The 26,793-nt window shown below is 43.0% G+C and overlaps 1 protein-coding gene across 1 annotated transcript in view; it reads right to left on the bottom strand.

Annotated features, from left to right (window-relative positions):
- LOC126458424 (uncharacterized) overlaps positions 1-26,793 on the bottom strand; it is an 89,601-nt gene that overhangs the window by 22,469 nt on the left and 40,339 nt on the right. The window contains exon 2 of the mRNA XM_050095461.1: positions 10,680-10,844. Within this exon, the coding sequence (XP_049951418.1) occupies positions 10,680-10,844 (165 nt within the window). The remainder of the gene's footprint in view (positions 1-10,679; positions 10,845-26,793) is intronic.

Raw genomic sequence — 26,793 nt, 5'->3', positions numbered from 1 at the left:
AAAGAATGTACAACGTGAAAGTCTGCTAGCTCCTGAATATATACTACTTCCACCGCTTCACATCAAATTTGGCCTGATGAAACAATTCGTGAAGGCCATGGATCCAACAGGCTGTGGGTTTGAATATCTCGCTACCAAATTCCCCCGTCTTTCAGTTGCAAAAATAAAGGAAGGTGTATTTGTGGGCCCACAAATCAGGGAGCTGCAGAAAGATGCAAATTTTGAAGCATGTTTAACTGATAAAGAAAAAACCGCATGGGACTGTTTCAAGATGGTGTCGGAAAACTTCCTCGAAAGAAGAAGAGCTACTAACTACAAAGCAATGGTGAAGGATATGATCAAAGCATATCAGGATTTGGGCTGCAATATGTCTTTGAAGGCACATATGATGGACTCTCATCTGGACTACTTCACAGAGAGTTGTAGTGGCGTATCGGATGAACATGGGGAAAGATTCCATAAAGACATTTCTACCATAGAAAGGCGCTATGAAGGGAAGTGGGTACCTTCTATGTTAGCAGATTATTGTTGGAATGTCATTCAAGAGAAGAAAGTTCACAATACAAGAGAAAAAAAGTGATGTGCATTACAAGGCAGTGGCTCATTGTTTGTCAATTTTCTGTAATTTCTCATGTCAAATAAATGCTCCAAAGTGTATACCAAAGGTTACTGTGATATATGTTAGATCCCACCCTCCATTAATGTGATGAACTTATAACATCATAAAGATGTGCATTTGTTTGTCGAATTTCACCTCACGTTTGCTGCACTATAACAGAAACTGAAAAGAGAAATAAAATTGTGATTACTCATAAACTACCCCTGACAGTAAAAAACCAAAAACAGTTTTCAATTCAGCACTCAAAATACAACTAGGATCACAATATTTTTTATCAGAAATAGTATGGCGATGACGAATACACGCTTCCAATTTGCGTTCACCGGGATGTCGCCAAACACGAATGCGACCATCATGATGCTGTAAACAGAACCTGGATTCATCCGAAAAAATGACGTTTTGCCATTCGTGCACCCAGGTTCTTCGTTGAGAACACCATCGCAGGCGTTCCTGTCTGTGATGCAGCGTCAAAGGTAACTGCAGCCGTTGTCTCCGAGCTGATAGTCCATGCTGCTGCATACGTCGTCAAACTGTTCGTGCAGATGGTTGTTGTCTTGCAAACGTCCCCTCTGTTTCCTCATGGACCGAGACGTGGCTGCACGATCCGTTACAGCCATGCGGATAAGATGCCTGTCATCTCGACTGCTAGTGATACGAGGCTGTTTGGATCCAGCACGGCGTTCCATATTACCCTCCTGAACCCACCGATTCCATATTCTGCTAACCGTCATTGGATTCCGACCAACGCGATCAGCAATGTCACGATACGATAAACTGCAATCGCGATAGGCTACAATCCGACCTTTATCAAAGTCGGAAACGTAATGGTACGCATTTCTCCTCCTTACACGAGGCATCACAACAACGTTTCACCAGGCAACGCCGGACAACTGCTGTCTGTGTACGAGAAATCGGTTGGAAACTTTTCTCATGTCAGCATGTTGTAGGTGTCGTCACCGGCGCCAACCTCGTGTGAATACTCTGAAAAGCTAATCATTTGCATATTGTAGCATCTTCTTCCTGTCGGTTAAATTTCGCGTCTGTAGCACGTCATCTTCGTGGTGTAGCAATTTTAATGGCCAGTAGTGTATAAAAAAATAAACTTGCATACTTTGCTTACTTTCATTCTATTATGTCTTACGGGATCATATTTTGGAGCTACACGTCACATCGAGCAAAAAGTTTTAGCGAGCTAAAGCGTGCAAAAAGATTCATTTGTGGTGTAAACTCAAGAACATCATGTAGAAACCTGTTCAAGGAACTTTGTATTCTAACCACTGCTTCTCAGTATATTTATTCCTTAATGAAATTTTTTGCAAGTAATATATCTCGGTTTTCAACCAATAGCTCAATACATAGTATCAATACTAGGAATAATAACAATCTACATAAAGACCTAAAATCACTTACCTTGATCAAAAAGGGGTCCAAGATCCAGGAAAACACATTTTCAATAAATTACCAGCAAGCATTAAGGACTTGGTTTCAGATAATGCAAAGTTTAAACACAGTTTGAAACACTTTTTGATAGGCAACTCCTTCTACTCTATCGATGAACATCTTAACAGGGACTGTTAGACCGGCTTAAGTAAAAAGGTCTGTGAGATTTCAGTTTTGACAGCACTTGGTCACGACAGTTGAGATTAGGTATTTTGTGTATGATAAATTTATTAAAAGTGCTTAACAATATTTCATTGTGACAGTGTATTAATTCAGTAAACATCAGCAGTTCCCGTTTACTGCAATGTATTCACCTACTTTGACAATCTGACAAATGATCAGGTTAGAAAGTGTTATGTTCAAATGTTTTTTACGTTATACTTTTTGGCTTGTTGCATGCCCAGGGGAATCATCTCATTTTGGGTATATGGAACGGAAACTGAATCTAATCTAATCTAATTTGTGGCTAAATTTCTTTACATAATTTGAGGACATTAGTTGGGACCAAGACGATCAAGTTTAGAAAAGCGACTCATGTCTGGAAATGTATAGTTTTTTCTCTATACGCAAAAGACCCCAAAACACGTTCAAATATCCCACATTATCGGCGCCATTGACTAAGGTATTACGTACGTCATTCACCGATCACATGAAATCTTTGATTTGCGAGACCCACTATGACATCTGTGGGGTATGGCTGCGGCGAAAGCTGGAGGAGCAAGGACTGGTTCAAATTCAAATGGTTCTAAGCACTATGGGACTTAACATCTGAGGTCATCAGTCCCCTAGGACTTAGAACTAATTGAACCTAACTAACCTAAGGACATCACACACATCCATGCCCGAGGCAGGATTCGAACCTGCGACCGTAACGGTCGCGCGGTTCCAGACTGTAGCGCCTAGAACCGCTCGGCCACTGCGGCCGGCCAAGGACTGGTGCTCCTGTGTACCGGAACATGGTACGGAGGTACTGCGCCTGTGGTGCCGTCGGTAGTAGCTGGGAAACGGCACGTTTCTGAACAAGTCTGTGAAAGGAATTTAGTTACACCCTTACATCTTTTCCACAAGTCACATTGTGGTTTTGTCGTCGGGTAGAGAATCAGACTCTTTTTCCCGTCATCCCCTAGTTGTACAGTTCGAGAGCAGTGCAGTAGAAAAAAGAATCAGTAGTAATGTAAAACACAAGCAGCTTTGCGTTTTTACTTCTACACACGACTGCATAAATCTGAAGGAGGAAATTATCCAGGTGAAATAATATATTTCAATGCTGCAGCTTCCATTAGACGTCAGCAATTAAATAAAAGAGCCAGACAACGAGATTCTATCTTGCGTTTTGTTGATGGCATAATATTATCTGCCACTAGTTCAGATAACTTGAACAGCGAGAAGAAGAATTTAATAGAGCAAGTTTGAGTGTAGACTTGAAAAACAACTACAATAACTCTATAAATGTAATCCACGCAACGAAAAAAGCATTGCGTAAATTAACAATTATGTCTTGTTTGATATAATTAGGACAGCTGAACACTATGACCTGACAGTATAAGCTCCTCCTTGGAGATTATATGGGTTAATTAATGATTATTATGCTACAATCCTCTTTTTGTAGTTGACCGTATATATCGAGACTTCGTTCATTGTTAAATGCAATCGTGTGGTACTAACTGATGGAGACGCATTAAGAACTGGTAAAATTTAATTTATTTCCTTTATCACACTGCAAACACACTATTATTCAAACTGTGTGCCACTGCTATTAAACATAGAGATAAATCCTTCGCTACGCAACCGCCTACACCTTCCACAGCCTCTCAACAACTGCCTCTACTTGCGACTCTGCGCTACTGGGCATTGTCGCCCTCCAAAGAACAACCACTTACAGATACTACACACCAGTACCCTCACAATAGGAAGGAAAAGAAGGATAAAAATGGACTGGAGCGCTTTCGATAAACAGTATAGGCTTTCCTGTGTCGTTCTTCCGAAGTGTATGAAGATGAAAGTTTTCATCTGTGGTGGGGAGACATGGATGTTTTAAGGACAAAACCATTCAAAAGCTAAGGGCAATTAAGAGATGCATATTGGGAACCACTATCAGAGACAGGGAACGTACTATAACCCACAATTACATTGCTTACATGAGGCTCTCAAAATCGGATTTCGTAAACCGATATCCCAATCCTGCTTCTCGTTCATCATGTAAACATTCCAGTATCAATTCCGGAAATGCGGTTCTAGCTGCCGGATTTCCTCTTCCACAGTCGATGCTTGCTGTCAAGTAAACACACAAATTTGTTTGAAACGTGCTTGGGTTATCAGGTTACGTCTTGTTCTTAAAAATTTTCGGCTAATCTGGACGGGGTGATTTTTTATGTAGTGATGGAGAAGTAGAAATATTAGCCCGAGCGTGAATTTGACTACCACTGATATTTAATTAAAAAGAAACAGCCATTGTGCTGACTAAACCATGAATCGAAACAGCTGATTTCCAGAGACCATTTGTGCAAAACAAGTAGCGATCGGAAAACCGATGTCTGACTGGTCTTCCAAAACCACTTAAGACCTTAACATGTAAACAGGAGAGAAAAGAAACCGCTACCGAAAATCGGTTTTCGCCGTCCGGAAGTTGTTTGTCATGTAAACGTTGCAAATATAACTTAGCACTTTTCTGGCATCACAGGAATTACGCGAGTTGGATCACTTCGGGCAGGCATGGAATGTTCCCGTCCGTCGCCAACCTCAACAAGGAAACAATACTGTAACAATGTGTTGTAGTAGGCACTACGATTGCAGTTTTGATTATAGTGTCCTACTTGTCCTACGAGGAGGTTCAAATGGCTCTGAGCATTATGGGACATAACTGCTGAGGTCATCAGTCGCCTAGAACTTAGAACTACTTAAACCTAACTAACCTAAGGACGTCACACACATCCATGTCCGAGGCAGGATTCGAACCTGCGACCGTAGCGGTCGCGCGGTTCCAGCCTGTAGCGCTTAGAACCGCTCGGCCACCACGGCCGGCCTACGAGGAGGAAGTGCGGCTTGTTCCCTCCTCCCTCCTCCCCGCCGCCGGCAACAAACATCTCTTCCCCGCGTGCTTAGGCTTGAACTACCGGGTGATCAAAAAGTCAGTATAAATTTGAAAACTGAATAAATCACGGAATAATGTAGATAGAGAGGTACAAATAGACACACATGCTTGGAATGACATGAGGTTTTATTAGAACCAAAAAAATACAAACGTTCAAAAAATGTCCGACAAATGGCGCATCATCTGATCAGAATAGCAATAATTACCATAACAAAGTAAGACAAAGCAAAGATGATGTTCTTTACAAGAGATGCTCAATATGTCCACCATCATTCCTCAACAATAGCTGTAGTCGAGGAATAATGTTGTGACCAGCACTGTAAAGCATGTCCGGAGTTATGGTGAGGCATTGGCGTCGGAGCTTGTCTTTCAGGATCCCTAGAGATGTCGGTCGATCACGATACACTTGCGAATTCAGGTAACCCCAAAGCCGATAATCGCACGGACTGAGGTCGGGGGACCTGGGAGGCCAAGCATGACGAAAGTGGCGGCTGAGCACACGATCATCGCCAAACGACGCGCGCAATAGATCTTTCACGCGTCTAGCAATACGGTTTTTTTTTGTTCTAAAAAACCCCATGTCATTCCAAGCATGTGTGTCAATTTTTACCTCTCTATCTACATTATTCCATGGTTTATTAAGTCTTCAAATTTATACCGACTTTTTGATCACCCGGTATACCCCCATCTCCACATCCCCGAAAAGTGCCAAGTTACTCTGTGTAGTGCTGTCTTGGAAGGCATGATGACGGTATTGTAAATGAAATTGAAGTTAACATGACATTTAACCAAAGAAATGGATTTTAAAAAAACGAGAGATGACCTTTGCTGAAGTCCATGAAATAAAAAAAAAACAATAACTTGATGGAAGGTAAGTAGATGAGATAACATATCACGCAGGGGTGGCAAGTATGTGCATAGCTTGACGACAGGAATGTATGGAGAGGTCTAGAGGGAGCCATTATCCAGAAGTGGATTTCAAACGGTTCGTGGTGATGACAGTGAAGATCAGATGGCTGGTTCCTGCAATATGACAATGTTCCCAGTCACACAGAATTGAATGTCAGGCAGTTTTCAGCAAAAATTAAGATCTTCGTTTTTTTGTTTGTGCCTTTGACCGTGTCGGTGCCAAGACGGCATTGTTATTTTACGAATCTGGCGACGTTAATTTAAGGGATCGTCTTATGCCGTTCCTGTCACTACCCCGTAACACCCAGGGACGGAATGTCTACATCTACAACTACACGATTACTCTTCAACGCACAGTTCAGTACTTGGCAGATGGGTCACCGAACCACCTTCAAACTCTCTGCCGTCCCATTCTTGAACGGTGCGCGGCAAAAACGAGCACTTAAATCTTTTTGTGCGACTTCTGATTTCTCTTATATTATTATTATGATTATTTCTCCATTGTAGGTGGCCGCCAACAAAATGTTTCACCATCAGAGGAGAAAGTTGGTGATTGAAATTTCATGAGAAGATTCTACCGCAATGAAAAACGCCTTTGTTTTAGTGATTGCCAACTCATTTCACTTATCAAGTCTGTGGCATTCTTTCTCCTATTTCGAATTAATAGAAAAAAAGTATGACCCAACTGTCTGTGTGTAGTGTTATTCGCACGAAAGCGAGCTTGTGTACTGTGAATCTGAGGTGGGACTTCGGTATGGCACAAGCGGGATGTGTAAAACCACCTAAAAACCACTTCGTGGCTGCCGCCGCACCGATCCACGTCGTCCCATTCTCACTTGCCCCTCCTACTGTATCTGGTCTCAAATGAATATTTCATATTACCTAGAAAGGAAAGGTTTTCAGGGCATAGAAGAAGTGAAGCAAATATCATTGAACTCATGAAATAGCGTTTACGGAAAAAAGCAAGCAGTCCTAACCGACGCATCCATGCGGATGATTGGTCAGCCGAACAAAAATTGACCAATAGAGGCAACCAACAAAACAACCCTTGTAATGCGGCAAAATTTTGTCTCTATACATTTAACATTCTGTTGGTTTTTTTTGATTTATATTTATATTAGATCAATGTTTATGATGCATAGTCTTATTATTAATCATTTCATTGGCTGATATCGGCTAGCACCACATACCAACAATTTCTATAGTGCTGCATGTCTAGGTGTAAACTAGAGTTGACAGTGACAAAAAAAGCGATGTAGGCTACAAGTTTTGTCGCCACTATCGGCTAAAGAGAGACTGGGAAGAGACTTGTCATGCTCAGCAGGGACGGACATTTACTGTCCTGTGAGAGAGCAAAGCTGGAGGCCACAGAATCTCCATAGTGCAGACAGTGTGAGTGGGAGCTTGCACTGTGGTGGAACGTACAAAATTTCTAAATAGCGTTCCTGGAGGAAGAGGTCAGGGGTGGAACTAGGTGAAAAGACATCCGTTTAGTGCGAAAGATGCGGAGGTTCACAAACAATGGTCGCAAGCTGACCTCCAACGAATATCCTCATGGGAAGCGCTGGGGCACACTTCCCGCTGTTAAGCAGAGACACTTCTCTGATTGGTAGAGTGCTGACGTAGGAGAGGAAAATATTCTGAAAGGACTATGAGCTTCAGTGGTTGAATGGCAGATGCATGACCCACGTACTGGGAAGCAATGTTTTTGTAATATCCACTGGGATTCATGGCCTGAGCGCAGACACAGAGACTGGTTGTGCAGGAACAAGCAGCATATGGCGAGAAGAGGCACCTCCCTGCGGGGATCGATCGAAGACAGTTCTCTCCAGAGATCGACTTAGAGACTTCACTAGTGAGGCCTACAGCGGAGAATCTGGCGATTAAATTTTGAGAAGTGTTGCTTGTGACACAAGGAGCACATAAAACCGTTTCCCTGTGAACGGAGTTGTTCTTCTGTTTAATTGAGAGACGATTCCTTAGCCCTCTGTGGCGTCTGACACTCAAAGAAGTACTTCTTTACGGTGGTATACTTGAGTCGAATTTGTGTTCCTCACTAGTGAGCTAACAGAGACATTGACTCATGTTCTGTCTTGTGCTGAGGTATTTTCAGCCCTAGGAGTTTGCAGATGGCATATTGCGTTCACTGGGTAGGCAGATAATTGCAGGTACGCCACATACCTCATCTGCACAGTGCCCAACATCCCAACATGCAGATCATCGGTGCAGTACAACTCCTGTCCGTACTTCAATAGGGGATATGCCCACTCTTGTTCAGTGGACAGGGAAGCATTCACAGTAACTGTGTTGGGTTCCATTTGCTTGTCCACTGAGATTTTTTATAAAATGCCAGTCAGGGTGTGGCCTTCCGTTTCTCAAACATATTTTCTGAATATCTCTAAATTACATGTAGGGTAGAATCCGACATTGTGTACTTCATATCTGTACAACTTTTTGCATTCTACATGTTTTTTGAGAATAAATAATTTACGTTACCAAATTGTGATCCGTTGTAGTGGCATACCTGTAGGAATGGTTGGTTGGTTAGTTGGTTGATTTGCAGGAAGGGACCAAGCAGCGAGGTTATCGGTCCCATCGAATTAGGGAAGGATGGGGAAGGAATTCGGCCGTGCCCTTTGGAACGAACCACGTGCCTGAAGCGATTTAGGAAAGTCACGAAAAACCTAAATCAGGGTGGGCGGACGCGGATTTGACCGTCGTCCTCCCGAATGCGAGTCCAGTGTGCTAACCAGTGCGGCACCTCGTTCGATCAGAAGTGATTGATGTGACCTGCTAAACTGAACTGAAGTAAAACCACAACACGATACCTCGTATGATGGAAATCCCTATAGGTTGTCACTTGCATTGCAGGCGGGAGAATTCCGTTGCGGAGACAACATTAGGCAACCACACATACACACGCTTTACGTTACACACACTATGGGAGTTTACACGCTTCTATACCACCCCCGGGAGGGGGATTTTAGTACTTTCATCCCCACCCCTTCTTCAGTATACTGGTCATTTTGAATTTACATCAAGCTCAACAATATACCGGTGTCCTCACTTGCAAGGGGAGGCTACGACGTTTGGAACACGGATTTACTTAAAACTTCGTACACTCGTAGTACTCCATTAGGACAACAAAATGTGTAAGCAGTAGCGCGTACTTCTCAAGCGTTATTGAGAAAATCGCAAGATAATTTCGGTCGTCAAATATATACCTGTGCGTGGCCGTTTTTACCAGAAAGCGGCGGCCGACGACGAGTGGATGCCGGCACGGTAACTCAGCGTGTTCGGTCAGAGGGTTAGCTGCCCTCTGTATAAAAATAAATAAATAAATAAATAATAAAAAAACCTTAGTTAATGGATCAACGACGAACTAAAACGGATATCTTGCGACGTCCGCCCCAAGCAGATACAAAGAACAAAGACAAACAAAATGAGATTTTTTAAAAAAAAGTGGGTAGCGTTCAAGCCCCGTACTCGCTGGATCGAGTCCCGTTCTTCAGTTTTTATTTTTAACACAGTCATTTTCTATGCTATTTATATTGCAATTGATATAATGGGAAAAATACGTGTAATCGGATGAACTTTTATTAAATTTACAATGTTATTTGGCAGTCTACAAATTTTTAGTTTCACAAATAATGTAATATTCATACCTATCGACTAGTAAACGACTAAACGCATAAAGTGATACTGAAAATGTATGCTTGTCTGTGATTTGAGAAATCCCTTACACGTGGAAGGAGCCCGAAACTACTTGTTACCTCCAAGTTTTGAACGCCACAGACGGCTTTCGAAAGATGTACAATTAATTGTCGCTTTCAACATTACGAGTACAATGTCAGGATGGTATTTTTCGTAAAAACATGGAAAACATACAGTTAAACGACAGCTGCTGCATTGAATAAATGCTGTTTCCGCATACGCAATGTCTTTTGAGGTTTTCCGTGGAAAAACAAACCTCGTTAACATTTTCAAAAACCTCGCTTTCAGCTGATAATTTGGAAGCAAACCATGCATAACGCAACATTTCCTCAAATATCGGCGCTGATAATTGATCACGCAGTATCGAGTGTATTTTAATAGCGTCTTCACGAGAAGCAATTTCTCGTTCTTTTTCGATTAAATACGAACAATTTTGAAGACACGGACAAGCATATATTTTCAGTATCACTTTATGCGTTTGGTCGTTTACTAGTCGATAGTTACGAATATTATATTATTTGTGATAATAAAAATTTGTAGACTGTCAAATAACATTGTAAATTTAATAAAAGTTCATTCGATTACACGTATTTTCCCATTATATCAATTGTAATATAAATAGTAAATAAATTGACTGCGTTAGAAATAAAAAAAAGCTGACGAACGGGACTCGATCCAGCGATTAAGGGGCATTAACGCTACCCACTCTTTTTTTTTCCGCTTGAGAAGTACGTGCTACTGCTACACATTTTGTTGTCCTGATGGAGTACTACGAGTGTACGAAGTTTGAAGCAAATCCGCGTTCCAAATGTCGTGGCCTCCCCTTGTTGGTGTGAATGAAATATCAACAAAAATCTAGGAATTACAAGGAAATGCAACAATGAACATGTAAGTTACAATACTTACTGGTGTATACGAGACTGACGCAATGAGTGGTGTTCTTAATTGTATTTGCTTGGACGATTGGAGCATTTAAAGCCAGGTAATCATCACAATCTCCCTGGTTTTGCGGACTGGTTGCGCATGAAGGATCTTCAGCTGAACGGCACAGGTAACAGTTCAGAGCAGACGCTGCAAAGAGGAAAAGAACTAAAGGCATAAACCGTTTATAGAATGAATAATTCATACATTTACACATATTTTAAGGCAGAGTTACAACTACTAATGGTGTTGTATAGCAGTTCCTGAAATCAACCTCAAGCCCTGCAAAATACACATTGTTACAAATGTAACAATGGAAAATTATTTTAAAACCTTGGACCATTACAAGTATCAGAGTCTCTTGACAGCGAAGTTAGAACTTGTACAAAATAACCAGAACAAGTAATAATCCAGAAATAATTTCATATTATAAACGGTACCGTAACACATTAAGAAATGTTGTAAGAAACTCTAGTATGTACATCTTGTCTGAAACTGACAGACCAGACAAAAAAATCAAATCAAAATCGAATACTGTCAAAAAAAAGAAAGGGAAATCAGCCACAAAACCTGTCATTATTTATGTTACAAAGAACGGGAAGATTGCAAAAGAAGATTCATCCGCCGATATTTTTAATACTTAATTTACAAAATAATTGAGAAAACTGGAGCAAACATTTTAGAAGAAGCAAAACGGTGCACTTGAAGCAATACAGAGGACGTTTAATGAAATAAAAATTTATTTCACATTCCCATTTAAAATAAAAATTCAACTATTAGTTGTGGCCTTGTAATACACAAGATTCTTAGTCACTTATCATAATGCTTAATTAATTCAGGGTGTGTTCCCAGACAGACGGAAATACGCTTTTGTTAGGGCTCTCTATACAAAGGGTGACTCCACAGGTCAATAACCATCACGGTACTCCTTACATGATATTCTAAATTTTTTGAGAAGGCTATTTTCTCCAAGGTTGTCAGACACCTGTGCAGTACGGGATACTTAGCTAATCACTGTTTGGATTTCAAAAGGACCACTGTACTGAGCCAACTACACTCCTGGAAATGGAAAAAAGAACACATTGACACCGGCGTGTCAGACCCACCATACTTGCTCCGGACACTGCGAGAGGGCTGTACAAGCAATGATCACACGCACGGCACAGCAGACACACCAGGAACCGCGGTGTTGGCCGTCGAATGGCGCTAGCTGCGCAGCATTTGTGCACCGCCGCCGTCAGTGTCAGCCAGTTTGCCGTGGCATACGGAGCTCCATCGCAGTCTTTAACACTGGTAGCATGCCGCGACAGCGTGGACGTGAACCGTATGTGCAGTTGACGGACTTTGAGCGAGGGCGTATAGTGGGCATGCCGGAGGCCGGGTGGACGTACCGCCGAATTGCTCAACACGTGGGGCGTGAGGTCTCCACAGTACATCGATGTTGTCGCCAGTGGTCGGCGGAAGGTGCACGTGCCCGTCGACCTGGGACCGGACCACAGCGACGCACGGATGCACGCCAAGACCGTAGGATCCTACGCAGTGCCGTAGGGGACCGCACCCCCACTTCCCAGCAAATTAGGGACACTGTTGCTCCTGGGGTATCGGCGAGGACCATTCGCAACCGTCTCCATGAAGCTGGGCTACGGTCCCGCACACCGTTAGGCCGTCTTCCGCTCACGCCCCAACATCGTGCAGCCCGCCTCCAGTGGTGTCGCGACAGGCGTGAATGGAGGGACGAATGGAGACGTGTCGTCTTCAGCGATGAGAGTCGCTTCTGCCTTGGTGCCAATGATGGTCGTATGCGTGTTTGGCGCCGTGCAGGTGAGCGCCACAATCAGGACTGCCTACGACCGAGGCACACAGGGCCAACACCCGGCATCATGGTGTGGGGAGCGATCTCCTACACTGGCCGTACACCACTGGTGATCGTCGAGGGGACACTGAATAGTGCACGGTACATCCAAACCGTCATCGAACCCATCGTTCTACCATTCCTAGACCGGCAAGGGAACTTGCTGTTCCAACAGGACAATGCACGTCCGCATGTATCCCGTGCCACGCAACGTGCTCTAGAAGGTGTAAGTCAACTACCCTGGCCAGCAAGATCTCCGGATCTGTCCCCCATTGAGCATGTTTGGGACTGGATGAAGCGTCGTCTCACGCGGTCTGCACGTCCAGCACGAACGCTGGTCCAACTGAGGCGCCAGGTGGAAATGGCATGGCAAGCCGTTCCGCAGGACTACATCCAGCATCTCTACGATCGTCTCCATGGGAGAATAGCAGCCTGCATTGCTGCGAAAGGTGGATATACACTGTACTAGTGCCGACATTGTGCATGCTCTGTTGCCTGTGTCTATGTGCCTGTGGTTCTGTCAGTGTGATCATGTGATGTATCTGACCCCAGGAATGTGTCAATAAAGTTTCCCCTTCCTGGGACAATGAATTCACGGTGTTCTTATTTCAATTTCCAGGAGTGTATTTACACATTTACTAAGCACATAATAAAAATTTTGAACGATAAAATCTCACCAGGTGGTATCTCCTGTGACTTATTCTATTAAAGAAGTTTAATTGTTATTGGATACGTAGCTCAGAAAATGCGTGGTTTATTTTTTACTTACGAAACAGAAGCGAGTTCGAAAAACACAAAAGGTAGAGTACATGTGGGGAAATTGGAGTCAGAAAAATTTGTAATAAAGAACGGACTTAAGCAGGGAGATGCCCTGTCTCCGCTACTTTTTAATTTAGTCCTAGAATATATTGTGCGAATGGCAACAGATAATTCAGAGGGTGTGGAGTTAAATGGAAATATTAAGATATTGGGGTATGCAAGTGACCTAACACCATTAGCGATAGGAAAGAATCTGTAACAGCAAATGTGAATGCGTTAATCAAGGCTAGTGAAGTTGTAGGTCTAAGGATATGTGAAGACAAAGGTAAATACCTGGTTACAACTAGAATGCCAACAGCAGTAGATCAGGAAATGTTAAGATTTGGAGACATGCAGTTTGAAAAAGTATCTAGGCGTCAACATCACTTCGAGAAATGAGATCGAATCCGAACTGAAGAAGAGATTACGGGCGGGAAATGCGTGCTACTTCTCACTGAATAGATTACTTTCGTCACAGATATTGTCTAGGAATTTAAAGATTAGAATATACAAAACTATTATTCTACCAGTTATGCTGTATGGGTGTGAGATTTGGTCTCTCACTGTGCAAAATGAAAAGCCGTTTCGAGTATTTGAAAACAAAATTTTGAGGATAATTTTTGGAGCAAAAAGGGATGACATTAGCGGAGAGTGGCGAAAACTGCATAACGAAGGGGTTCATGAACTCTATTCAAGCCCTGACATAATCAGTATTATTACGTCACGTAGGCTGCGATGGACGGGTCACGTAGCTCGAATGGATGAGGCCAGGGCAGCGCCCAGAGTCCTGGTAGGGCACTTAGAGGAAAAACGTCCTGTGGGGAGACCGACGCGTAGATGGGAGGACAATGCGAAGGCTGATTTGAGGAGCCTAGGTATTGAAGGTGAATGAAAGGAAATAGCCCAAGACAGGGACAGATGGCGAAAATACGTTGCTGCGGTAATGTACTCTCGAGTCCGGTATGACCAGTAAGAGAGAGAGAGAGAGAGAGAAACAGAATGTAAAAAGTCATGCTGGACTATTCGAGCAAAACAAAAAAGAAAGCCACATCATGGGTGTGTATGTAGCACTGTGTCCGAAAGACCACCTGCCTGCCTTCATGTGGATCCAAGTGTGGCTCATCCTATTCTCCTCCTCTGGGAGAGACTTTCTGGCGGGCCTAGGATTGAAGAGGATATCCTGTTTCATGTCATGTAGCCAGCGATATTTTAACTTATTTTAACCTCAGTGATGTATCCTTTCTGGATTTACATTTTAATATGCACCTGAATCTGGGACGCAGGTCCTGAAACTGGATTCTGCTTTCCTTTTTAGACATAAATATTTTTTCAACTGTAGCTGATTTTATCATTGATGGTAATTAGAAATATATCTGCAGTTCACATACGTATATCTTTCAGGCGTGTCTTTACGCTGCTGGAAGTATTAACCTCAACCTCAAGGTACGTGTATTAACTTGTGAAATTTATCAACAATCCATTCAAGTCTGCGAGTAACAGACATACTCGTAACTACAACACTAGAAGTAAAAGTGATTACATTACCCTTTAATTAATGTAACATTGGCAGAGAAAAGTACGAGAACTCTTTGACAATCGGCCTATGGAAATAATGTGCCTGGCAGATAGAAGAAGTGTTTCCAAATATGGATTAAAGATGTTTTCCCTTAACAACTTCATCCATGTCACAGACACTGAATGGAAATAATTATCCACTTTTACATAAAAAACTGTAAATGGGCCGCATTAAGCCACTTTTTCTTTTTTTAGATATAAATATCTGTGTTCTGTGTTTGGTCTGTTAACACACTCCACATCATGATGTTTATCTTGAATATGATCTATGGAACAAGTAAGTAATCAAGTATGAAAGTAAGTAACTAACTCAACAAAACTGCATGTACAGTGTAGCACTGCGACTACATGATTAAATTTTAGGTAATTTTGGGTACACAGGATGTGAAATTTGGTATCTCTGGCAGCAGCAAGTGTTCTAACCCATCTGGGCATTGAGTCGAACTGAGTTTGAAAGACAGATACATGTTTGTTACTCCATACCGCTTCAACTCTGTGCCAGGTTTCATCAGTCATAGTGGCTGTTGAGTCTGCCGGAAACCCATACTCAGATGTTTCCAATGGATGAGAAATCTAGAGAATGTGCTGGCCAGGCCAACAGTCGAACACCATCTCTATCGAAGAAGGTCAGGATAGCACAGGCTACATGAGGTCTTGTTATCTTGTTGAAGCGTAGCGTTACCACCTGACTTAATACGTCACAAATGTGACTGCTGCTGTCAATGGAAGCCGCAACAATGGCCAAACATTGTCACACTGTTGATGTGGGTACATGACTTGTTGAAAACAAGCTCATGTTCGTGTGGTGGCTGAACGATGCTGTACGACTAGGCGAACAATATGTTGATACTCTCTGGCTCCAATCCTATGGAGTCGTCGTATGAGGTCTTGATATCCTTCATAACGTTCGGTATCGACCTCCTCAATTAATCGATTCCATACTCACATGATAATCGATAACGCAAACAGTACTATGCCGAAACACTAAAACCGCTAATCTACATCTACTTACGTAATCTGCAAACTTTTCAAGAAGGGTCATAAATCAGATGCGAATAATTATAGGCCTATTTCGCTTACGTCAATCTGTTGTAGAATAATGGAACATGTTTTGTGTTCTCGTATTATGACGTTCTTAGATAATACAAATCTCCTTCATCATAACCAACATGGATTCCGCAAACAGAGATCATGTGAAACTCAGCTCGCCCTATTTGCCCAAGAAATTCACAGTGCTGTAGACACTGGCGAGCAGATTGATGCCGTATTCCTGGACTTCAGGAAGGCATTTGATACGGTTCCGCACTTACGTTTAGTGAAAAAAATACGAGCTTACGGAATATCGGACCAGGTTTGTGATTGGATTCAGGATTTCCTAGAAGAAAGAACACAACATGTCATTCTTAACGGTTCAAAATCTGCAGATGTAGAGGTAATTTCGGGAGTACCGCAGGGATGCGTGATAGGACCTTTATTGTTTACAATATACATAAATGACTTAGTTGACAACATCGGTAGCTCCGTGAGGCTATTTGCAGATGACACGGTTGTCTACAAGAAAGTAGCAACATCAGAAGACTCGTACGTACTCCAGGAGGACCTGCAGAGGATTAATGCATGGTGCGACAGCTGGCAGCTTTCCCTAAACGTAGATAAATGTAATATAATGCGCATACATAGGGGCAGAAATCCTTTCCAGTACGATTATGCCATAGGTGGTAAATCATTGGAAGCGGTAACGACCGTAAAATACTTAGGAGTTACTATCCGGAGCGATCTGAAGTGGAATGATCACATAAAACAAATAGTGGGAAAAGCAGGCGCCAGGTTGAGATTCATAGGAAGAATTCTAAGAAAATGTGACTCATCGACGAAAGAAGTAGCTTACAAAACGCTTGTTCGTCCGATTCTTGAGTATTGCTCATCAGTATGGGACCCTTACCGGGTTGGACTAATAGAAGAGATAGACATGATCCAGCGAAAAGCAGCGCGATTCGTCATGGGGACATTTAGTCAGCGCGAGAGCGTTACGGAGATGCTGAACAAGCTCCAGTGGCGGACACTTCAAGAAAGGCGTTACGCAATACGGAGAGGTTTATTATCGAAATTACGAGAGAGCACATTCCGGGAAGAGATGGGCAACATATTACTACCGCCCACATATATCTCGCGTAATGATCACAACGAAAAGATCCGAGAAATTAGAGCAAATACGGAGACTTACAAGCAGTCGTTCTTCCCACGCACAATTCGTGAATGGAACAGGGAAGGGGGGATCAGATAGTGGTACAATAAGTACCCTCCGCCACACACCGTAAGGTGGCTCGCGGAGTATAGATGTAGATGTAGATGTAGATGTACGGCATGGAGCGTGGCGGAGGGTATCTTGTGCTGCTACTAGTAATTTACCTTCCTGTTACACTCGCAAATAGAGCGAAGGCAAAACGACTGTTTACGTGCTGCCATACGACCGCTAATTTTTCCTATCTTCGTGCTCCTTACGCGAAATGTACGTTGGCGGCAGTAGAATCGCTCTGCGTAAGCTTCAGATCCAGGAGAAGAGCGTCGTCTTCCCTCCAGGCATTCATACTTGAGTACACGAAGCATCTCCGTGATACTCGCGTTTTGATCGAACCTACCGGTAACAAATCAGGTAGCTCGCCTATAAACTGCTTCCATGACATCCTTTAGTCTTATCTGGCGGAGATCCCAAACACACGAGCAATACTCAAGAGTGTATCGCTCTAGTGTTCTATTCGCAGCCTCCTTTGCAGATGAGCTACACTTTCCTAAAATCCTCCCAGTCAACCGACGTCATCCATTCACCTTTCCTGCTACCGTCCTTACGCGGTCGTTTCATTTCGTATTGCTTTGCAACGTTACGCCCAGATATTTTATCGACGTAACTGTGTCAAAAAGAACAACTAACTCTGTATTCGAACGTTATGGGGCCGTTTTTCCTACTGATCCGCATTAACTTACATTTTTCTATATTTAGAGCAAGCTGAAATTCATCATACCAACTAGTTTTTTTTTCATAAAGGCAGTCTCACTTGAAAAACTGATTTATCAACTGCAATTATGCGTTTCGCCCTTGTGAGACATCATCAGATTATCTGAACAGAATAGAACAAAATAATTTTAATGTCACAGAAGGTAACGTAATGAAACGTCATTCTAAACCGTGCAGCCATGAATACAGAGAAAATAATTTATTACGATATACTGATAATTTTTACTTTTTGGACCGCCCGACTACAACTGAATGAAACACAATTTTCGTGCCATACGCGTTTCGCCTTAATTCTCTGCAAGGCATCTTCAGTGGCCTGGAATATATACACGTTTTACTATTTAGTTTACATTTTGGGGTAATGTACCTATAGGTTATAAACAGTTCTGGTGGTTTGTTTTTGGTATCATGTAGTAATATTTTAAATTCTACTTACAGGCTGCGTGGACGATTTTCTACATATCATATGTCTGTTCCATTCTTGGTGCCGTTCCTCTTCTTATAATTGCCACTTGGGATTTTTTCCACATTTCACAGCACTAGGAACTGAACACTTGTTTTGATGCAATGTTTTGGTTTGTGTTGCCGATTGTCGGATGTTATTGCCAAATATCGAATGCTATTGCCAACTTCCGAGTGTAATTTTTGAATTATCTGTGATCTGTTTGTGTAAGTATGTGTGTGTATGTGTGTGAGTGTGTGTTTTGGTGTGAAATATTTATTTTGGTCAGCTTTTTATTGTGGCTGCTTATGTGAGTGAGATGTTTTTATTTTATCATTTATTTTTTTTAAGTGTAGTAGGGAGCCTGTACTGATATGTGTTTGCTCATTTATCACATGTCTGGTTTCAGCAATAGCTTTCTGAATGTGGAAGTTTTCTTGCATTTGTATAGGGTATTTGTCATGGTCGTTTACTGTCATTATTTTCATTTCTTGTGACATGTCTGTAGGATGGTGCTTATGGTGTTTTAAATCTTCTGCAAATGTGGAATGGTTTGTTTCGTACTTCCAACACCTGATATGTTTTTGTATCGTGTTTTAAAATTTCTACATGCCATGCATAACCGCCCTCCCTACTTCGCGTCCCAAGCGGCGGCTCGTATTGCTTGTGTCTTAAACTGGCGTAGAGTAAAGGCGGATGCTGTAGTTGTCACGACAATAACTTCGTATTCGGAAGAAATGGGTCTTGATTCTTCGGAAGACCATCCTACTTTTTATTGACGATTCTTTCCCAAATCACTTAACGGCGCAAACGCATTAGGCCAACGAACGATAGCGAATGGATAAGGCTGAACGTCGGTCGCCAACGCATTGTCATTTGACCTCTCATCCTTACCAAACCAATTGGCAGTAGAAGATTTAGAAGTCGTCGCGTACGCAGTATTTATTTTTCTGCAAGAAGCTGGCCACCAAAAAAAAAAAAAATAAAAGAAGAAATGACATTGCTTTTAAAAAGTAGGGAGTCAACTAAACGCCAATGCTTTGATGCTACCGTTGGCATCCGAACCGCAACCAAGGCAAACTGCTTTGTTGGTTCTGATTTGCCGTCCGTACATATTAAGCAAATCTCGGCCAACGATGCGGTTGGTTTTAATTCGTTGGCCTAGTGCGTATGCGCCGTAAGGCGTATGTCATTGCAAGGATCGCCTCTTACCCTCATCGTTCACCAACTAAGCCAACTTTCATGATCATGACATCGGCGAGATTTCATGATGTAACTTCCTTTTACTTCTTCGATTAGAACTGATGGCTCCGTTACCGTCATTCGAGCGTTGTTGACCACAACGTATCATTCAGCCTGAAGTTAGTTTTACCCGAAGTGAGGGTATCAAATGACATGGTAAAACTCTATAAGCAGAGTTCCAGAAAATAGAAGCCGGTTGTCGAAGGTGGGAAGTGTCTGCCGCTAGAGAACGAAATCACAGTTTTAGACTCTTCATTTATGCAGGTATCGACCTTCTGTTATCTTGGTGCTTCTTTTCGTCTTACGTGAAGGGATTTCGAGAGAACGATAGCGTCTGTCCCGCAAAACCAGACCAGCGGAATCGCCAACCGCGAAATCCTGTACCAGTCAGTGATAACTTGTAGTTCTCAAGGTTGCAGTATCAACACCTTCTACTCGGCCCGCTAGCAAGTCCATAATCGATAAGAAAACTACAGAGAAAACTTTGCCAAGTACAACTTTGTGTTGCGGTGGACAACTCTACAGTGACTTGTGTCCATTTTTTAAATCTCTATTAACCAGACAGAATCACAATTATTACACTGAATTACCAGATTCTCCATCATGTTGTTTGTTGTTGTTGTGGTCTTCAGTCCTGAGACTGGTTTGATGCAGCTCTCCATGCTACTCTATCCTGTGCAAGCTTTTTCATCTCCCAGTACCTACTGCAACCTACATCCTTCTGAATCTGCTTAGTGTATTCATCTCTTGGTCTCCCTCTACGATTTTTACCCTCCACGCTGCCCTCCAATACTAAATTGGTGATCCCTTGATGCCTCAGAACATGTCCTACCAACCGATCCCTTCTTCTGGTCAAGTTGTGCCACAAACTTCTCTTCTCCCCAATCCTATTCAATACTTCCTCATTAGTTATGTGATCTACCCATCTAATCTTCAGCATTCTTCTGTAGCACCACATTTCGAAAGCTTCTATTCTCTTCTTGTCCAAACTATTTATCGTCCATGTTTCACTCCCATACATGGCTACACTCCATACGAATACTTTCAGAAATGACTTCCTGACACTTAAATCTATACTGGATGTTAACAAATTTCTCTTCTTCAGAAACGCTTTCCTTGCCATTGCCAGCCTACATTTTATATCCTCTCTACTTCGACCATCATCAGTTATTTTGCTCCCCAAATAGCAAAACTCCTTTACTACTTTAAGTGCCTCATTTCCTAATCTAATTCCCTCAGCATCACCCGAATTAATTAGACTACATTCCATTATCCTTGTTTTGCTTTTGTTGATGTTCATCTTATATCCTCCTTTCAAGACACTGTCCATTCCATTCAACTGCTCTTCCAAGTCCTTTGCTGTCTCTGACAGAATTACAATGTCATCGGCGAACCTCAAAGTTTTTATTTCTTCTCCATGAATTTTAATACCTACTCCGAATTTTTCTTTTGTTTCCTTTACTGCTTGCTCAATATACAGATTGAACAACATCGGGGAGAGGCTACAACCCTGTCTTACTCCCTTCCCAACCACTGCTTCCCTTTCATGTCCATCGACTCTTATAACTGCCATCTGGTTTCTGTACAAATTGTAAATAGCCTTTCACTCCCTGTATTTTACCCCTGCCACCTTTAGAATTTGAAAGAGAGTATTCCAGTCAACATTGTCAAAAGCTTTCTCTAAGTCTACAAATGCTAGAAACGTAGGTTTGCCTTTCCTTAATCTTTCTTCTAAGATAAGTCGTAAGGTCAGTATTGCCTCACGTGTTCCAGTGTTTCTACGGAATCCAAACTGATCTTCCCCGAGGTTGGCTTCTACTAGTTTTTCCATTCGTCTGTAAAGAATTCGTGTTAGTATTTTGCAGCTGTGACTTATTAAGCTGATAGTTCGGTAATTTTCACATCTGTCAACACCTGCTTTCTTTGGGATTGGAATTATTATATTCTTCTTGAAGTCTGAGGGTATTTCGCCTGTTTCATACATCTTGCTCACCAGATGGTAGAGTTTTGTCAGGACTGGCTCTCCCACGGCCGTCAGTAGTTCCAATGGAATATTGTCTACTCCGGGAGCCTTGTTTCGACTCAGATCTTTCAGTGCTCTGTCAAACTCTTCACGCAGTATCATATCTCCCATTTCATCTTCATCTACATCCTCTTCCATTTCCATAATATTGTCCTCAAGTACATCGCCCTTGTATAGACCCTCTATATACTCCTTCCACCTTTCTGCTTTCCCTTCTTTGCTTAGAACTGGGTTTCCATCTGAGCTCTTGATATTCATACAAGTCGTTCTCTTATCTCCAAAGGTCTCTTTAATTTTCCTGTAGGCGGTATCTATCGTACCCCTAGTGAGATAGGCCTCTACATCCTTACATTTGTCCTCTAGCCATCCCTGCTTAGCCATTTTGCACTTCCTGTCGATCTCATTTTTGAGACGTTTGTATTCCTTTTTGCCTGTTTCACTTACTGCATTTTTATATTTTCTCCTTTCATCAATTAAATTCAATATTTCTTCTGTTACCCAAGGATTTCTACTAGCCCTCGTCTTTTTACCTACTTGATCCTCTGCTGCCTTCACTACTTCATCCCTCAAAGCTACCCATTCTTCTTCTACTGTATTTATTTCCCCCATTCCTGTCAATTGCTCCCTTATGCTCTCCCTGAATCTGTGTACAACCTCTGGTTCTTTTAGTTTATCCAGGTCCCATCTCCTTAAATTCCCACCTTTTTGCAGTTTCTTCAGTTTTAATCTACAGGTCATAACCAATAGATTGTGGTCAGAGTCCACATCTGCCCCTGGAAATGTCTTACAATTTAAAACCTGGTTCCTAAATCTCTGTCTTACCATTATATAATCTATCTGATACCTTTTAGTATCTCCAGGGTTCTTCCATGTATACAACCTTCTTTCATGATTCTTAAACCAAGTGTTAGCTATGATTATGTTGTGCTCTGTGCAAAATTCGACCAGGCGGCTTCCTCTTTCATTTCTGTCCCCCAATCCATATTCACCTACTATGTTTCCTTCTCTCCCTTTTCCTACACTCGAATTCCAGTCACCCATGACTATTAAATTTTCGTCTCCCTTCACAATCTGAATAATTTCTTTTATTTCATCATACATTTCTTCAATTTCTTCGTCATCTGCAGAGCTAGTTGGCATATAAACTTGTACTACTGTAGTAGGCGTAGGCTTCGTATCTATCTTGGCCACAATAATGCGTTCACTATGCTGTTTGTAGTAGCTTACCCGCATTCCTATTTTCCTATTCATTATTAAACCTACTCCTGCATTACCCCTATTTGATTTTGTGTTTATAACCCTGTAGTCACCTGACCAGAAGTCTTGTTCCTCCTGCCACCGAACTTCACTAATTCCCACTATATCTAACTTCAACCTATCCATTTCCCTTTTTAAATTTTCTAACCTACCTGCCCGATTAAGGGATCTGACATTCCACGCTCCGATCCGTAGAACGCCAATTTTCTTTCTCCTGATAACGACATCCTCTTGAGTAGTCCCCGCCCGGAGATCCGAATGGGGGACTATTTTACCTCCGGAATATTTTACCCAAGAGGACGCCATCATCATGTAATCATACAGTAAAGCTGCATGCCCTCGGGAAAAATTACGGCTGTAGTTTCCCCTTGCTTTCAGCCGTTCGCAGTACCAGCACAGCAAGGCCGTTTTGGTTATTGTTACAAGGCCAGATCAGTCAATCATCCAGACTGTTGCCCTTGCAGCTACTGAAAAGGCTGCTGCCCCTCTTCAGGAACCACACGTTTGTCTGGCCTCTCAACAGATACCCCTCCGTTGTGGTTGCACCTACGGTACGGCTATCTGTATCGCTGAGGCACGCAAGCCTCCCCACCAACGGCAAGGTCCATGGTTCATGGGGGGGGAGATCACGTTACTGTCGTGGCACTGAACTGACAAGTTACTGCGTCCTGAATGGCATTTAAGATTTAGTTTTGGTTAAGATCAAGAAACGTGTTCTGTCTTCCCAAACATCTGGGAAAGGCTATGGGACGGAGGACGTAGTTCACTTCTTACCAGAACACAACTATCGTTCAAAATATCTAAAGAGACTCAAATTCAATCAGTAAGGAACCTGCTCCTACGTCAGAGATCGAAACCCAAGAACGAACATGTAGTTCTACACTGAAGCGCCAAAGAAACTGTTATAGCCATGCATATTCAAATACGGAAATATGTAAACAGGCATAATACGGAGCTGCGGTCGCCTACGCCTTTATAAGACAACAAGTGTCTGGCGCAGTTGTTACATCGCTTACTGCTCTGCAATGGCAGGTTATCAAGATGTGAGTTTGTGCGCGGTGTTGTAGTCGGCGCACGAGCGATAGGGTACAGCATCTCCCAGGTAGCGATGAAGTAAGGACTTTCCCGCACGACCATTTCACGAGTGTACCGTGAGTCTCAGGAACCCGGTAAAATATCAAATCTCCGACATCGCTGCCGCCAGATCCTGCAACAACGGGACCAAGGACGTTGAAGGGAATCGTTCAACGTGACAGAAGTGCAACCCTTCCGCAAATTCCTGCAGATTTCAATGCTGGGCCATCAACAAGTGTCAGCGTCCGAACCATTCAACGAAACATCATCGACATGGGCTTTCGGAGCCGAAGGCCCACTCATGTGCCCTTGATGACTAGCCGGCCGCTGCGGCCGAGTGGTTCTAGGCGCTTCAGTCTGGAACCGCGCGACCGCTACCGTTGCAGTTTCGAATGCTGTCTCGGGCATGGATGAGTGTAATGTCCTTAGGTTGGTTAGGTTTAAGTAGTTCTAAGTTCTGGGGGACTGATGACCTCAGATGATAAGTCCCATACTGCTCAGAGCCATTTGAACCATTTTTGTTATGACTGCACGACACAAAGCTTTACGCCTCGCCTGGGCCCGTCAACACCAACATTTTACTGTTGATGAGTGGAAACTTGTTTCCTGGTCGGACGAGACTCGTTTCAGATTGTATGGAGTGGATGGACGTGTACGGGTTTGGACACATTCATGAATCCATGGAACCTGCATGTCAGCAGGGGACTGTACAAGCTGTTGGAGACTCTATAATGGTGTGGGGCGCGTGTAGTAGGAGTGATATGGGACTCTTGATACGTCTAGGTACGATTCTGACAGGTGACACGTACGTAAGCATCTTGTCTTATCACCTGCATCCATTCATGTCCATTGTGCTTTCCGGCGGACTTGGGCAATTCTAACAGGACAATGCGACAGCCCACTTGTCCAAAAATGCTACAGAGTGGCTCCAGCAACACTCTTCTGAGTTTCAACATTTTCGCTGGCCACCAAACTCCGCAGACATGAACATTATTGAGGATATCTGGGATGCCTCGCAATGTACTTTTCAGAAGAAATTTCCACCTCCTCGTACTCTTGCGGATCTATAGACAGCCGTGCAGGATTCATGGTGTCAATGCCCTCCGGCACTACTTCAGACATTAGTCGAGTCCCTGCCACGTCGTGCTGCAGCACTTCTGCGTGCTCGCGGGGGCCCTATGCAATATTAGGCAGGCGCACGAGTTTCTTTGGCTCTTCAGTGTAGAATGTAACATGTATGTTCATTACCCTTGCCCGCCCGTTTGGCCTTGTGGTCTAACGCACGGCTTTCCGGGCGGGAAGGAGCGCCTGGTCTCCGGAACGAATCCGCCCGGCGGATTTATGTCAAGGTCCGGTGAACCGGCCAGTCTGTGGATGGTTTTTAGGCGGTTTTCCATCTGCCTCGGTGAATGCGGGCTGGTTCCCCATATTCCACCTCAGTTATACTATGTCGGCGATTGCTGTTTCCGTTACTCTACCACGCAAACATAGGGGTTACACTCGTCTGGTGTGAGACGTTCCCTTGGGGGCCACCGGGGGGCCGAACCGCACAGTAATCCTGGGTTCGATGTGGGGTGGCGGAGGGGTGAAACGAAGCCCCTCCATCGTTTCTAGGTCCCTGGTTAACATACAATACAATACATACAATGTTCATTACCCTATGTAGCAGAACTATTCTCCGCTACTCGGAACTATTCCCTGTAGCAAAGTTAACAGGATCACTAACGAGATCTCTGAAAGCCTGTTACCTAAACAGCAGGTAGAACGCCACAGAAAATATTGGGTATCGTGGTATTGTTGTTAGTGAGATGGTGTCATCTGACGAATACACTGGCAGAAGTACGGAGAGTGTGCGTTGGACTTCGGTATCAATTGGCAGTCATCTATTCGCCACACTGAACGACAGTGCCATTATGCAAACGCCAATATACTCTATGCAACACCATGGCATCTGCTGACGTTCCCCATACACACAGTAGTATTTCAATGAAATCAGTTTAATAATACCGTCAACATACTAAGTATTTAGTAACTCCAGAGATACATTACTCTGTGCATCATGATACCCAGACATAACAGTAATTAATTAGCACAAAGCCGGCCTGAGTGGCCGAGAGGCTCTAGGCACTACAGTCTGGAACCGCGCGACCGCTACGGTCGCAGGTACGAATCCTGCTTCGGGCATGGATGTGTGTGATGTCCATAGGTCACTCAGGTTTTAAGTAGTTCTAAGTTCTAGGGGACTGATGACCTCAGAAATTAAGTCCCACAGTGCTCAGAGCCATTAGCACAAACATTAACATTAGCATAATAATATCAACGTATAGCCCTGTAAATTACGTAGACGTCGATTTACTAAGGAAGGTAGACTATACGAATTCAAAGACTGCGGTACACATGTGGCTTATGATAAGTCTAGTGTAGGTGAGTAAGAACCTACCAATAGAGTACAAGTCTATACGAGTATATAGTTCCGAGGCAATACTCTCCGGTGTCTGTGATAGAGCTTCTCTTCCCCTTTCTTCGATTATCTCCTATCCGTTATCTATAATTTGTTGTGATGAATGGCAGCTTTCTCTTTAATGTGGAAAAACGGTGCTGTAATGTTCGAATGCACTCTTCGTGCAATGCTGCTTGACACAGCCACGTCGATTACATATCTAGGCGTAACGTTGCAAAGTGATATGAAATGGAACGAGCAGGTAAGGGCGGTAGCGGGGAAGGAAAATGGTCAACTTCTGTTGACAGGGAGGATCTTAGGAAAGTGTAGCTCATCTATAAAGAACGCTGCGTATAGAACACTAAAGCGGCATTCTTGAGTAC

Source organism: Schistocerca serialis, chromosome 2 (genome assembly GCF_023864345.2).
Source record: "Schistocerca serialis cubense isolate TAMUIC-IGC-003099 chromosome 2, iqSchSeri2.2, whole genome shotgun sequence".
In the NCBI taxonomy this organism is placed as follows: Eukaryota; Metazoa; Arthropoda; class Insecta; order Orthoptera; family Acrididae; genus Schistocerca; species Schistocerca serialis.
The sequence above is the reverse complement of the archived record's forward strand: the minus strand, read 5'-3'. Positions and strand labels throughout refer to the sequence as shown.